Raw genomic sequence first — 16,100 nt, 5'->3', positions numbered from 1 at the left:
ATAAATTCTATTTTTACAGTGCCTCACAGATATCTGCTCTCTTTTGTTTTCTCTGCCCTAGATAAAAGCTGAAAAATTCTATACCTAATTCTACGACCTACACATTTCTTTAAGTAGAAGCTACAGACAATCCATGCACAAAGGTGCTGAGAATGTCCCTTATGTATTTTGTAGCCTATACAGTGCAGTGCTGAAAAGACCCATCAATAGGGATTGGTTCAGCAAGGTTATATGTTGGAATTCACTGCACACATGGTGACAACACTGCTCTTTCTCCATGAGTGTTCCAGCCATGAAAAAGACACCAGTGGAGAGCCATCACAATAGACTATTTTATTTATGGCCTTATCTGTAGGATCAGAAGAGCTTTTGTCCTGGAGACAATATGCATAACTTCTAGGTAAATAATCTCTTTTCCTTGTATAGTTTCACGCTTCACTAGTTCCTCACCTGCTACTTAGCTGGAGAACACTCTTTGTTCCCAAAGAATGGCAGGGAGCTGTGCAGTGCCATGTGACTGCGGTGGCTGCACCCACAGCAGAGGCTGCAGCTGCAAGAGTCTTATTTGTTTATGTGCCTGAGGAGCTGCAAGTGAAGTTCACAATGAAGGCTGCAGACGGGGCAGCTCTTTAGTGTAGAGGCTGAGACCAAGGATTTGGGCCAGGCTTGTCCTGAGTATTGACTAAAATGATCTCGAGTGTTAGTTCCTCCATGCTCTGAGTGAAGGTAGTTCCTTTGGATGTGGAGGAGTTTGGAAAGATAAAGGTAACAGCTGAAAATTTCTCCGAGCCATTCAAATGCTAAATCCAAGCATTGTCAGGAAAGTATTTCAGTCTGGGATTCTATGAAAGTCATCAGTGAGCTGCTGAAGTACCTGTGCTAAATGATTTGTTTGTTTATTTACAAGAAGAAAGCTGTACTCCTTTGGTTCTGAATAGTAACATAACTATTGAAGCCAGGGTACAATGGATGCTATCAGAAAAGCCCCATATGGATGCACTTTAGATCTTTTGAATACCACAAAAGTTTAGTGACCTAGAAATGAATCAATAAAAAGCATCCTCTATCTGACAAATTGAAGAACTGAGGGATTCTTACAGATGCATTGACTTTAACAATTCCAGATACACTGTTTGTAAAGGCTTTCTGAGACACTCTAATCCTTAGAGTACTGTAGGAGACTGTGAGGTGGTTTATATTTAGTTCACTCTCCAATTCTTAATTTGCTTTTTTTACTGTAAGTTTACTCTTATGAAAATCAATTTAAGAAGAAAGGAAAGGCTTATGTTAAAATCATGTGTCCTTACACTAAATGTGTTTTTAATTTGCTAATTTGTACATTTCTTGCTGTTTTGCAAAATATGTTTTGGGAGGGTATGGCAGTGTAAGAACCACTCTAGCCCTGTTATATTACAAATAAATCAATGAGTCAACAAAAGAAATCATAATCTTTGATAAGTTAATTTAAAGGTTTATATCTCTGTTCTTTGTTGCTTTACTTCTACAATATATTTTAACATTTCAGCATTTCAAATAAAATTTGAGAAAAGCTCCTCTTACCTATTACAGTAGCCATATTTCTTCTTAGCTTAATTAAATAATCACCAGTACATCGTATGATTTCTTGTATTTATTGTATTTATCCGTGGTTTATGGAGTTTCCATGTTATGTTTGGCACAAAAAATGGAGCATGTTCTTTACTTCCTGAGGGATAATTAGGATCCAAAATGATGATCCAGAAAGGCTGTCTATATAGTTGTACACACAGACTCAAGCCATAAAACACTTGGACTAAACGAGATATTTTCTGCTATTCCATTAAATGTCAGTTAAGTCCATATCAACTCAGTGTTTCTGTGCCTCAGATGGTGAAGAAGGTGAACTTTAACCTGTAGATAAAAACTGAGAACCCAAGATTTTTCATTCAGCAAGGATGATGTAAATGTTACAGCTGAGGATCTTTCCAGAGTGCCTGACGAGTTTTCATTTTCTTTTTTGTTCAAAGGGAGAGAGATTTCATAAAGTTGTCTCCCTGCAGTGACATCTGCTGCAGTGATGTGATTACAGGGGAGCCTTGGTGCCTTCATTCAGGTAGCTCAGACAATTCTAAAAAACTGTAGATGTCATGCTGCCACTTTGACTTCTAGAGGTCTTTGGTTCTTAAATGAAGAACTTCATAGATGGAGATCAATATATTGTGAATAATCTATTGACTAATGATAATGCAGCAAGCAACCAAAGCATGAATGACTGGAGAGCCATTGTTTGAGAGGGCAGGAGCTGTTGGTGTTCTGGACTCCAGTTAGAAGGGACATTTACTCAGCACAGTTTTATTTTCTTCTTGAGACAGTTGAAGATTTAGGCAGGCTACAAAGACTGTATTTACAAAAGACAGCAGTAATGTTCCTTCAAAACCTTAGCGAGTGTGAGTTCTGCCTTTTGTTTCTGAAATGGCAATGTTTCAGTTTTATCTCACTGAGCCTTGTGTCCACCTGAGTGTCTCATGTGGATCTGCATCCTCAGTCTCATCACTGAGTTAGTGGGAAGGCATTTCTTCAGTGACACTATTAATGGCTTTATAAGGATGCAAGAGTAAACTCTACCTAATATTTAATTAAAAGCTCCAAATCCTCAGGTAAATTGCAGTTTGTAATTCTTTTGGAAATCCGTCCTGATGAAATTTTGGCAAGCAACCCAGTGCTGTCACCAGTAATCTTTTGTCAGTCCTGTGCTTTTTATGATTCAGAACTGTCCATATTAGTCACAAGACCATTATTAAAAAAAAAAAAGAAAATCAGTGTGTTATTGCAAGTACATTGAAGGCTAATGTGGCCTCCTAAGCAGGTCAACAGTATCAAAGGTAAGTTCTGTTAATACAGTCTAGATTCTTAAAACCCTAAGACTCTACCACGAACTGCAGAGTGGTTACTACTAGTAGTAAAAGTGTTGTAATTAATGTATTCCCTCTGGTTTATTTGGATATCCAGTTTTATGTCATTTCCTGTCTTAGTGATTGGATTATGAAACATTTTTCTCTTTTTTTAGCTACTGATTTAGAATAACTTCTAGTGACTCTGCTATCCCAAATACCGAACTTAAAAGTGAAATTTAAAAAAGCAGGAAATAAATTCTGTTTTGCCCAATATCTCATGGAGGTTGAGGAATATCAGTTGGACAACTGGATTTTTCCAATGGCTTTGAATACTTGATTAGTCTAAGCACTGACAGTGTCAGTACACATGCAAGATATTGGGAGTGTAGCAGTGCAACAATCCTGTCCTGTGATTTGTTTCTTAAGTTTCCCCATTGCTATTAGTTTTCTTTTTCCTTTATGGATATACACTTTCCTTTCCTTTTCTCCTTCACTCCATTGATTCAGTTTGATTCTGATACATGTAAAAGTTATTTTTATTTTCCTCTTTACTGTCTTTTGCAAGTTGGATATGAATGACAACTTTTTTATTTTCTCTCTTTGTTACTGTTTTTTTTTTCTTTTAATTTTACTATTTCATATGTGTAGTTAGGAATATGTGTGTAGGAAATATTTTTCAAGTCACACAAAGAATGAATTGAGTCTTTTTGATTCTGTATAAAGTAATATCTCTCTATATTTTTCTGCCTCAACATCCCTGTGTGCTCTCTTCCAGCTGCCAGATTAAGAGATGAAAAAGTAAAACCTAATGTAGCACATTTATTTTCCTCCCAAAAACCATAAAAAGCATTAACACTGCTCTTGTTGGTATTTCCTGCAAATAAAGAACCTCAGAGATTGTTCTGATTTCAGAACAATGCACATATCCACTTCCCATAGCTTGAAGTTATACTGAGTTTTAATTGCATGAGTTCATTAAGACTTCTTAATTCTGGAAATTTCTGACACTGAACTTGCACCAGGGAAGCTGAAGTAAATGCTGGTCTTGCTGAAGTCAGAGTTTGTGTTTTCATTTCAGTGGGTCAGGACTCACAATGTCTGCAAACAATATTGTCTCATTGCTTGAACTGTAAATTCATGACTCTTGAATTTGCTCAGATTTTGCTCTGGTTAGCTTTCAAAAACAACATTGCTAATTGTTGGGTTTATTCAATATATCCATTTGGTTTTTGTAGTTTTCACAGCTTTGGAAGAAGTGCAGACATGAGAATGTCTCTATTATGAATGTTACCTCTGTATAGGTTTAGCATGCCAGATATGGCTGAATTTTGAAAAGCACCAGGTAACAAATATTTCAAGAGTTTTAAGCACTAAGAATATAAATATTAACATAGTTCTTTTAAATTAAGGAAACTCTTTCCATTAATCCATAAATTCAGCCATCTTAGTTGATACTTATGGGAAGCCTTGTAAGGAATGCATGCTTGCTGTATCCCATTCATATCTTAGAATCAAATACCTGATTGAGAACTATTCCTCTGGCTTGAAAAATTAGAAATACAATATTATCAAGCATTATTTTAAAAGCTTTTGAGTCCTGTTTTACCCTTGCTCTCTGTGTACATTATATACTCCAGGAGATAGATCCAAAGAGGCCTTTTACAGTGTTGTGAACCTACAGGTGGCAATTTATCTAACAAAAACCAATGCAACCATTCTTGTTTTCACAGAGGAGGATAAATTTGGCCTTTACTCCAATTTGGTGTTCAAGTATTTTCTCGCAGAGGGAATTGTCTGTGGACATGACCTGTTTGTTGCTTCTGCCAAAGAGCATCCTGACAACATTTTGAAGGTAAATAAGACCCATTGCTTTTGATAAGTAAAGCTGTCATCTCTTGATGAATTAAATGCATTTTAAAGTGTATATATTGTGTAGCAACAAATGGATTGATCTTGGTGATTCATAAGAAAGTCTTGGGAGGTACAGGAGTATTTACACTTGCCAGATTTGGGAATTAATTCAGGTCTCTACCTGCCATCTATGGAGAATGGAGGAAGATCCTCCCAAGGCCAAATGAGACTTGGAACCTGTTGATTCTGTATTTTGGTGATGGATGAAAAGCAGACAGCCTGGCTGGCTTAGTGGGATGGTTTCAGCAAACCCAACTGCTTACAGTGTCCTCCTGCCCAGCAGGAAGAGTAGTTAAGCTGCTTCCAGTATCTTGTGGTAAATACAGTGTACAGTTTGTGTGGTTCTTTATTTCCTGTAGAAAATAAAAACATCATTTAACATCTTTATGATTTCCTTTGCACTTACATTTCATTCTGACTCTTTTTTGTGCTAGGGAACGTGGTCAGCTTTGGATCAGGTCATACAGAAAGGATCCCTTCAAACACTGAAAGTTTCTGTTAGGAGAAAATTACACAAGGGAAGAAGCCTGATCACCAGTGCACAAAATGCTGAAGTGTGAGGATAATCTTGCAAAATTTCATTAAATATTTTATGTCTTTCTAAGGCTGCGTTTTCCTAATATCAGAAGTAACATATAATTTACTGATTACTTCTGCATCAAGCGAAGTCTGGCTATTTCCTTAAGTGTCTTCAGGGACTATTTCTGGACAAAATTATTTCTCTTCTGTTTTCCCACTTAGGGATGCTAAATTCTATGCCTTACCTATTGAATATTATCCTCAGTATTCAGGAAAAAGTATATTCTTAATGAAGTTAAATTATTGTAGTTGTGAAAAAGCAGTTTTTTAATGCTCTTGAACCTAAAGAAGATCATTTAAGGGTGAAATTTTTTCTTGTGGTTTAGAATAAAGGTTAAACAAATAAGTTAAAATATGATTTTCAAGTATGAGTTACATAAGAATGTGCTATATTTTTTAATTAAGTGGTTTTAAATAACTGATAATCAAGTATTTACTCCCTGATGATACAACATGATTGTTGCAGTTGGTTTTCTCATTGAGATTGAATTATCCAAATTAGTAGTTTAATTGCATTGCATTAAATTTTCTTAAAATGGGGCAGCTAATGTCCATTCTATTTTTCTTTCATTCACCTTTGATTCAGTTGCTCATAGCCTGTCATGGTTTTTGTGGCTCCTTTATGTCTTTATGTGACAATCAACAGACATTGTTCCATACATCTGCCATACATCTTGTACCCCTTGGAGTTTGGGGTCAGTTATTTTGATGTGCCTCTGTTGTCTGATATGGAATAATTTTCCTGCTTAATTTCCAGGGGTAGGCACTAGGCAGGAATGCTGCATTCCTCTGTTGTAACTCCATGGTGGTGCTCTGTAAGAGACTGTAAATGGAGGGACAATATTGCTGCAGGAAGGTCAAGGAAACATCATCTTGTTTTGATTTCTTCCTCCCTTTGTGTCCTTGTGTATCCAACAATATTCTTGTCTGTGCTCTTTCCTCTCACCTTGGCTATTCAACACTTCCTTTGTTGAGCAGACAAGGCACAGCAGAGTTAATTTCTCTGATTTGTATTGTGTCAGAGAAGAAACCCTCACCTTCAGGTGCTTCTAGAAGACCTCTCCTGTCATAAAAATGAGCTGCTTGAGATTTGGGTGACTCCACTGAGTTTGGATTTTAATATAGCATAACTTACCATTGAATAACATGGCACTTTATTTAATGAGATTAGTAATTAATTTATTTTCAGTATCTGATTGGACTGTATTTTATTTACTGCAAAGGTAACACAGACATGGTAGATATCAACCTGAATTACACATTATGCTTGGGTTTTATTTTGTACAATTCAGATATGGATTCATTATATTAGGTGGTGTATTTCATAAAGGCAGTCCATTAACTGTCCATACCATGTCAATATTATTAAATGTCCATTTCATGGTCAGTCTGTTTGCATGTTCAGTTCTCTGTTGAGATGCCAGAATTGCCCTATTCCAGTTTTGTGATGTGATTGGAAGTTTCTTGAACCTATAACCAAGACAAATATTGCTGGTAGTAGGAAGTGGAAAAGACATTCTTATAGACCATAATTATCTTGAAATTGTGTATAACTAAAAGACAGGCAGAGGATAAAAAGCCCTGATCAGCTGCCTAAGATATATTATATTACCACCCACCAATTTATCCATCATCCTTTGAAAATATATTCATGCCTTTTGTAGTCAAAGCTCCTTCAGGAAACTGGCATTAAGATGTAATGCTGAAAAATTATACATCTCTGGTAAAACCTACAGAACTATATACATGCTGGTTTTTAGAAAGTATTTTAAACATTTGAGAGCATTTCTGTTCACTATGTTCTTCCAAAAAAAAGGCAACTTTTTACTCTAAGGGCATAAATACTGGGAATGGTATATAGTATAAGAAATTATATGTATAAGAAATTCTGGGACTGCTCATAAAATAAAATTGCTTGCATTGGTAAACGGAAAATTTATCTAATAGTAAAATTACTTCAGGTTTGGCAATAAAATTCTACAACTGCCTATAAAATAATTTCTTTACCTTTATTCCTGATTATATTATTTAGACTGGGGGGGCAGAACTGATTCTCAAAAGTTTTAATGAGGAGAAAGGGATTATTTATAACTTACCTTGACAATAAAGACTGCTCTGTTAAGTTGCTTTTCTTGTGGAGCCTGTGCAGAGTGGGATGGAGGACACCAAGCTGTGTGCTGCAGTGGGCACGCTGGAGGACAGGGATGCCATCCAGAGGGACACTGACACCCTGGAGAGGCTCAGGAGAACCTCATGGAGCTCAGCAGGGCCAGGAGCCAGGTCCTGCACCTGGGCTGGGGCAATGGCCAGCACAAACACAGGCTGGGCTGGGAATGGATGGAGAACAGCCCTGAGGAGAAGGGCTGGGGGTGTTGGTTGGCAGGAGCTCAACAGGAGCCAGCAATGTGCACTCACAGCCCAGAAAGGCAAATGTGCCCTGGGCTGCATCCAGAGCACCGTGAGCAGCAGGGCAAGGGAGGGGATCCTGCCCCTCTGCTCTGCTCTGCTCTGCTGAGAGCCCACCCGGAGCTCTGCATCCAGCTCTGGGGCACCCAACAAAAATTGGGCACAGAGCTGCTGGATTGAGTCCAGAGGAGGCCACAAAGATGCTCAGAGGGCTGGAGCACCTCTCCTGTGAAGACAGGCTGAACTATCCAGGTTATTCAGCCTGGAGAGGAGAAGGCTCTGGGGGGACCTTCCAGCAGCTTTCCAGCTCCTAAAGGGGTTAGAAGAGAGCTGGAGAGGGGCTTTTCACAAGGACAGTGTAGTGACAGAACAAGGAGAAATGACTTTAGATTGACAGAGGGCAGACTTAAACTGGATATTGGGAAGAAATTTTTCCCTGTGAAGGTGCTGAGGCACTGGCCCAGGTCACTCAGAGAAGCTGTGGCTGCTCCATCCCTGGAAGTGTCCAAGGCCAGGCTGGATGGGCACTGAGGAATCTGGGATAGTGGAAGGTTCCCTGCCCATGGCAGGGGGGTTGGAATGAGATGATAACTTTAAGGTCCTTTCCAACACAAAACATGGTGTGATCCTGTGATTTGTCTTGTAAGGAAGCCTTAGAGCTCATTATTGTGCTAGAAAATGAGCCAGCATCCCCTGCAGCACTACAGTCAACCTGTGGGAGCCTGGCCATTCCATTTGGTGCCTGGAAGCCTGAGGTGGAAGAGTGGGAGGTCCAGAACTGCTTTCTAGAACTGTCATGTTACCTCTCATGGAAAAGTTTAGTGCCATGTTTGATTATTGCCTTTCAATGGAATTTCTGTTTTCAAGTGGGATTTTTATTTCAGGATAATTCTGCACTCAGCTGAGATTGCCTTTTGGAGCTTTTCTAACAAGAAAGGATAAAGGGTGTCCCAGTGAAAGGGGAAGGTGCAGCTTCTCATGGTGATGGAGCTGAGAGGGGCATGTGGGCAACTGTACTGGATGTTAAGAAAAAAACCACTTGGAACAGGATTTTAAAAACCCCTTCAGAAACACTATTTTTGAAAGTTCCTAAGTTGAAAAGATCTCTAAAATAAAAGTTAAAGTATATTTTAAAGTGCATTTTGCTTAAGTATGTAATTTGGAGAAGACTAAAAAAGTTCTACCTTCAACAAATGAGAACAGAAAGTGCTCACATACTCTTTTTCTGAAAAAGTGAATGCAGGAAGAACCTAGCAAAATGAACTTTTATTATTTCCATTGTATTTTATTATTTCCATTTTATTATTATTTGTTAAAAAAACCCAACAATACAAGCCATTGAGCTGCTGTATTACTGTGTGTGCAGACAATGCCTTAGAAGTAAACATAGCTGCCTACAATCGACTTTTTTTACTTTTATTTTTTGCTTATATTTTTCTCTCATGGATATAATTCTAAACCATTGTTCTGTCAAAAGGTAAAATGCAAACCTGTAAGAAATTATCAGGCTGGTGGCCAGGGCTATCTGTTTTCAAAGAGTGCTGTTCTAATTATTTGCTGTTTCTTTGCTATTCACTATTGGGTGAGAAGCTATCTGACATTTTTAGATGCTCATAAATTAAAAACATAGTACCTCAAAAGGTAAAAATATGTACAAATAGGGATATGTTCCTATTCTTTTTTTCTATTTTCAAAATGCAGGAGCTTTCTGCAGTGATTCAGCTGCTGCATGCTGTTAAATGGTGTCAGTACACAGAAATCCAATTACAGTAGCAGCAGAAGTGAACTTTCCTGCTCCCTGCCTCACTTTCTGAAGTCTTGTGGTAGCACAAAGATGAGGATTCAGGCTAAGTCTGGTAGATGAAAAATCTAATTTCTATATTGTGCAGCTTTTGCTCATCTGTTTACTTTTCTTACTTGCATGTTGGGTAAATCTGTTTTACATTTTTCATTGTTAAAATGCAAATATCTAATTATATTGTAATGTACAATTTTCTCTAATATGAACTGTTTAATAATCTTGACGTAGAAGTTGAAGAGGTGTGAAAGAGACACTTGAAAAAAATTTTCTTCTGTTAAAAACAATGAAATCTTTTTAAGCAGTACCCTCTCTGGAAACTCTAAAGCATAAAGCTTCATCTTTGGCAAAAGTTCAGACCAATCTAATAAAAAGATTTTCTAGAACCAGAGAAAATGAATATTTGGCTTAAATTTCTGATTTCTTATCTGCAAATCCTTGTCTATTCATTAAGGAAATTTTCTTTCATCATCTCAGTTCTGAACCTACAGGTCATGTAAGCACACATCTTACTTGGCCTTCTAAATGTATCAGGAAAGTGAGAAACCCTAAATGTTTAGGTTTCAATGTCCACAAATACCTGTTTAACAAATCTCGTTGGTGACTTTGTGGAGTTGCTGTGCTCAGTTAATGAACAGCTTCCAGTGCTCATCTCTGAGTGTTTTTATGAATAATGCTGTTTTCATTAACTCTGTTTGGGCTTAGGCTAGTGCATTATACACTGCAGCAGACTGTACAGAGCTGGGACAAGGACACTCAGTTCCTTCACATCATTGTAGTTTCCATTCTCTGCTGTATTTATCTGTCACATACTTCAGCGTTCATGAACTGATTCAGAAAAAGATGAAATTATAAAAAATCAACTGATTGTCTGATAGGCATTCCTGGGTTTAAATGGTGTGAAACAGCCATAGTGCAAGGGAGTTACAGCAAGAGTTCTGGGACTTGACTGTAGGGTCAATATATTCTCTACTTAGAGTACTTGCAATTGGCTTTTCTTATTTCTTAAAATAGAGGAATATTGCTTCCTGTGCTTCACACAATTTGTGTTTATCCTGGGCTGACACCCATTAGGTCTTTCTGAATGTCAAAGAAAAATTTCTGTAGACCAGCCTTACCTGGAGATGGAAATAAGTTGTTATATAAGGGCTGCTGAAACAGGAAAAATTCTGTGTCCATTCATTTATGTTCTTTAACAATACACCTTGTATTCACAAGTATTTACAATCAAAATAGAATCCTCCCCCCCTTTTGGGAGTAGGGCCCTTTAAAATGACATTTATATAATATATTGTTGAAAAGAAAATATTTACACTTCCTGACTTACCATCTGGTGTCCTTTAAATACTAAAAATTAACATGATGAAAAAGAGCCTTAAATTCATGTGAATACAAGCTATTTAAATATTGTTGTTACAGATCAACAGTGAATTGTACTCCCTTTAGTATTTTTTTATTTCATGTTTTTCATCATACTTGTGATAATAACTGCACTTCAAAATAGTTGCATAAACCCGTGTGAAAAACATATTTATTCATACATAAATAGATAACGCTCTAAATTCTTAAGTACTGTTAATTATACAGTTATTGAAACCTGTAAGGATCAAAGGATTTTATATAAGAGGGATTTCACATACAGCTTGGATTATGTTGCTAAATAATAGCACAGTAGTACTTCTTTAGAATTGTAAAATAGCTTAGAGAGGAGTATGATGCCTATAGTTGGTGTAATGCATTGGTAATTAAGAGGGTGTGAGGTTAAGCTTCATTAACTGCTGTGGGATTGTATCTTGGATTTTATTATCCCCTGGAGAACATAAGAAGTGAGAGAGGTCAAACTGTTAGAATCTGATTTTGCTTCGTGCATCTGCCAAAACAAGGCAGGGGAAGCAATGTGGCAGCAAACACAGAAGGGCCTGGATTGCTGGCAGCCCCAGCTCATCCCCTGCTTTATTGCAAAGATAAAAGGTTTATTACTGAAATCAATTATTCCATCTTTGCAGTAAAACCTTCATAGCTTGGTTTGCAGGAAACGAAATTATTTTAATTGCATTGTCATTTACTATGATGGCTTCAGAAAACCTTTTTTTTCTCCCAAACTTTTTTTTTTTGTTAAACTTTAAATCAGCAACAATCAGCTTCCTTCTCTCCAGCCAAACTGCCCTTAATAACTTTAGCACTTGTCTGCCTTTTTGCGTGTTCATGCTGCATAGCAAACACTTGTATTTTAGTTGACCCCAAGAAATGCTATATGTTTTTGGTTTTTTTATTTTAACTAATGCACTGCTACATGCTTTGTTTTTTTATATACCTTATGAAAGATTTGTCTTTTTTTAGCCTGGGAGAATATAACAGTTCTCAGAAGTTGACACACTGATGCCACAAAATTGTCAGTCCCAAAGCTTTTCAAAGCTCTATGATGTGGGAGCTGAGATATTTTCAGCAAAAATAGATTAAATGGAGATATTATGAGCTGATAGCCCCAGTCTTCTTTTCTTGATCCATTTTTTAAATAACTCTTATTTTCAAATTCTGGGTGAAGTTTTATAAATAAATTCTGCATGTTTTGGTAATACTGTGTCCTGAAATTCTGATTTTGATTCAAAGAACATAAATGTATTAAATCCTAAATGATGTAATTCTTGGAGAGTAATGAGGTGTTTCCTGATGCTGAGTTTTGAAGTATAGGTCACACTGAGGTGCTCTGTGTCACTCAGGCATGGTCAGGTTTGGAAACAGTTATTCCCTGAAAGACAGAATAGCATTTCATTACCAGTGCCAGAAGAGGAGAAAAGCCTTTTATTCCAGTTCTAGTTACTGGGAAGAATAAAAGCAGATAAGAAGAAAAGAAGAAATGTGTTGGTCATTTCAGTATTAAGTTTGTATAACCTTTCTATGGCTGTATTTCTCCCCAGTCCCAAGCCTCCTACACAATTTTAAGCTCTCTCCCTTTCCAAATGGACTTATACAAAGCTCTAGTTGAAAAGTTCAATTTTTTGTTAAAATTAAGGTCTGAGATAGATGAACCAGTACATCCTAAGGAAAAGCAGTGAGCATCTAGGTATTCTGCTGAGTGTCCAGGCAGGCTGATGGGGGCACGTTGGCTTCCAGTGAACACAGACATCCCTTAAACTGCACCTGCACGTTCTGCCTCTCACACACTTCAGTGTCAATGCAGCTGAGGGTATCTGGAGCTGGGATAACAGTGATAAAGTTGGGATGCAAATCTGGAGGTAAACAATCTTTATGAGCTCTGCTTATTATTCTTTATGTAGAATATGATGAAGTTACAGATGTACTCTGACCTTGAATAGGATTGGAATTTTTTTTTCCCCCAATTTGTGTTCAAGTACATATTGGAATGTATTTAATCGAGTTAATAAATCAGGTTGAGCTCAGGCAGTTGGTCTTCAAAATATCCCAAGGCAGAGCACCTTCTCCAGGCTGCAGTTTATTTTGTACAAAACCTCCTCAGAGGCCAATGCAATTCACAACCACCACCTTCAAGAGTATAATTCAGGATATGTTTGCTTTCGAGCAGAGTGTTGGCAGAGAAAATTGCATGGCTGTGAGATACAGTGGCCCCAGAAATGTCCTAAATCTCAGTGTCCTTGCTTCTTGCATAGGGACAACATCATGGTACATCCAAGAAATATTCTTCAGCTAAGCATGGTGGTTATTTGGGAAAGCAGCTTAGGATGTAAGAGTTGTTCTTGTTCTGGGAGAGTTCTTGGAGTGCTCCTGGTCCTTTCTGTGAGGCAGCAAGGCACAGGACAGCACAAAGCAGAGCTCAGCTGCTCCTGCATGTGCTCACTGCTCATGGCTTTTTTTTTTTCCCATGCTTTGTGTGAATTAAGGAACGTTTAAATCATTTTCTATTGTCAGAAGTTTTTTATTATGACAAAAACTCCTTATTGTGTTAGAAATTAAAAGAAGCTATACTGGAAAAAAAAATTAAAAAACTTTAAAAACAAGACTGTTTCAGATGAATACTTAGATGGATTTTCATCTCTGGCAGCCAAAATCTTTTATCAGCTTCAGGTAAACCCATTTTTCCTTGATCTCTTAATCTGCTTGGTTCTTAGCAGCAGTTGAGACACACCACAGGGCCTAATGGTGTTGCACTGATAGTGAGTCTGCCTCTGGTTGTTTTGGACTGAGTTTCTGGGGTGTCAGAGCTGGGATTTGCAGTGTTTGTTTCCCAGCTGGGATTTGCAGTGTTTGTTTCCCAGCTGGGATCTGCAGTGTTTGTTTCCCAGCTGGGATTTGCAGTGTTTCCCAGCTGGGATCTGCAGTGTTTGTTTCCCAGCTGGGATTTGCAGTGGTTGTTTCCCAGCTGGGATTTGCAGTGGTTGTTTCCCAGCTGGGATTTGCAGTGTTTGTTTCCCAGCTGGGATTTGCAGTGTTCCCTGTCACTGAGGGCCAGGGAAGAAGTTGGGTTTTTTTGTTCACTGATTGGAAGGCAGGAGCTTTTTCTCAGTGTTCTATGAGGTTATTTGAGCAGCTTGTACTTTATCAATAATACTTGGAGAATCTCTCACTCTTATTGTCTTGACTTCTGTTCTTTTTTCAGCATAAAATACATTTATGTGTAAAATACACAAATACATACAAATGTAGTTCTTGTCCCTGTCTCAAATCTGACTTTCCCAATTACTACATGACAACAAACAAGCAGCACAAATGAGAGGAATTTGCAGTGACTCTAGGGGAGAACAATATTAAGTAGATTTAAGGAATATTGCTGATGTTTTCCTCTTTAGCTCCAGGAAGGAGAATTATACAATATGCCATTTCCTGGCTTTTGGCTTTGCAGGTGATGTTACAGCAGGCTGAGGTAGGAAATTCTTCTGTCAGTGCTGGTGTCTGAAATAGGGGCAAGCTCAGGGAGTTTGATGGAATGATTAAGCAAGATTTCATGAGTCTGGCAGGTTCTTGTTTTCAGAAAATAACCAGACATTTCCAACCACTACAAGAAGTTACCTGGGAGCAACTTGACCTGGAAATGTTGTTTGGGCCTCCAGATTACTTCTTTTCAGAACTCATTTTTTAAATGCAAGTTGGTTTGGGTTTTTTTAAATTACTGTTAATTGAGGAATATTTTGAGATTATCAAGTATCAGCAGCTCTTCACTGAAAAAGAAAGACTTTTTTATGATAGGAAGTTTAAATCTATGAATAGCTGTATGAGGAAATTAAAGCTGTACAATAGTTTAACTGTTCAGTATGTGTTTTCAAAATAACACCTCAATTGGAAAATAAGATTGATTAACTCTGTTGAGGATAGCTGAGTTATAAAATTAACAATTCAAAGTAACTTTTTTTCTTTTAGAAAAATACTTTATATAATGCTCTTGGAAGTAAATGCAAATTATTTGTATCTGCATATATGAAATGCATCAGGGTGTTTGTCAGCTCTAGTTTGTACTTGTACTTCCTCAGAACCTCTCAGTAGAGTGTTCTGTTTTCATTTTGTCCTATCTGTCAGAAATCTTTGATTTGAAAGCTTGCCTGCTTTCTTGCTTGATAGATGTAATGGAACTCTGACTAAAGTAATTTTTTCTTTCTTTTTTCTTTCTTTTTTTACTGAAACAGCTGTTATACATCTCTAAATTTAATGAAAACTGTAAATACTAAATCTAAATTTTCATCTTTGTGTAGCTTTCCTACCCAGAAAGCCTAATTTTTACTATCATAGTAATGAGTTTATTGTATGAAAGTATATTTTTTAAACAAGCTGTAAAAAATCTGAAAATATAACTCTGTACATAATCATTCTCATGAATAGTCATTACCAGGCTTTTGAAGTTCATTTATAAAAGCAAAAGGAATGAAGTAACTTGCTCAAAGGTGTGCTTTATGTCTTTTGCTGAACTGCTGAAACACATAGATGCAGTTGTTCTATTTCTCCAACTTTATTAAGTTATAAAGTTTATAAAAGTTTTCGTAACTTCCATTGTCAGAGACTGTAGTGACCAACCCCTGAAAGAGACAGAAGCAACTATCTGAAATCTCTTTTTTTTCAATAATTATAGATGTTAGGTTAATTTATGCAAAAGAAACAAAGTAGCACCTATTGTTTGTAAAGTTGTGTATAGAAATGTTTGCAGGTTTTCCCCTCCTGTGCTCTTTAATATTAAATCAGTGTAACACTAAACCCAAAATGGATGTGTTTTAACTTTTTATTGTCTCCTTGTGCACGTGTCTGCTTGTCCCATGAATGTCTTGTGGGTGTTTGTGGTCAGCATAAACCCTGCCTGTGTGCAGTGTGTGATGTGTGTCCCATCCTTCCATCGAGGTTCTTCTTCTGAAGTTTCCAAATTGAATTTTTATATTGTGTCTCCACACCCAACACTCTGTACCAGGGACACTGGCTAGCTGTGTGGGGGTTTAACCCTTGAGGCATATCACAGTTCTTCCTCAAAGGTCTTTGCTCAGTGGAAACACAGTTTGCATCTAAGTCTTGTTCTTTTTTAAGCAGATGGAGATTCTGTGCCCTCCACCTTACAGAGATGGGTGTGATAAAGTTGG

The 16,100-nt window shown here is 37.4% G+C and overlaps 1 protein-coding gene across 3 annotated transcripts in view; it reads left to right on the top strand.

The window, feature by feature from the left end:
• Positions 1 to 16,100, top strand: part of ELP4 (elongator acetyltransferase complex subunit 4) — a 137,636-nt gene that overhangs the window by 9,759 nt on the left and 111,777 nt on the right. For all 3 annotated transcript variants that reach the window (XM_014884565.2, XM_088175265.1, XM_088175264.1), the window contains exon 3: positions 4,604 to 4,725. In XM_014884565.2, coding sequence (XP_014740051.2) covers positions 4,604 to 4,725 — 122 coding nt within the window. The remainder of the gene's footprint in view (positions 1 to 4,603; positions 4,726 to 16,100) is intronic.

This window comes from Sturnus vulgaris, chromosome 18, assembly GCF_052056855.1.
Source record: "Sturnus vulgaris isolate bStuVul1 chromosome 18, bStuVul1.hap1, whole genome shotgun sequence".
NCBI lineage: Eukaryota > Metazoa > Chordata > Aves > Passeriformes > Sturnidae > Sturnus > Sturnus vulgaris.
The sequence above is the reverse complement of the archived record's forward strand: the minus strand, read 5'-3'. Positions and strand labels throughout refer to the sequence as shown.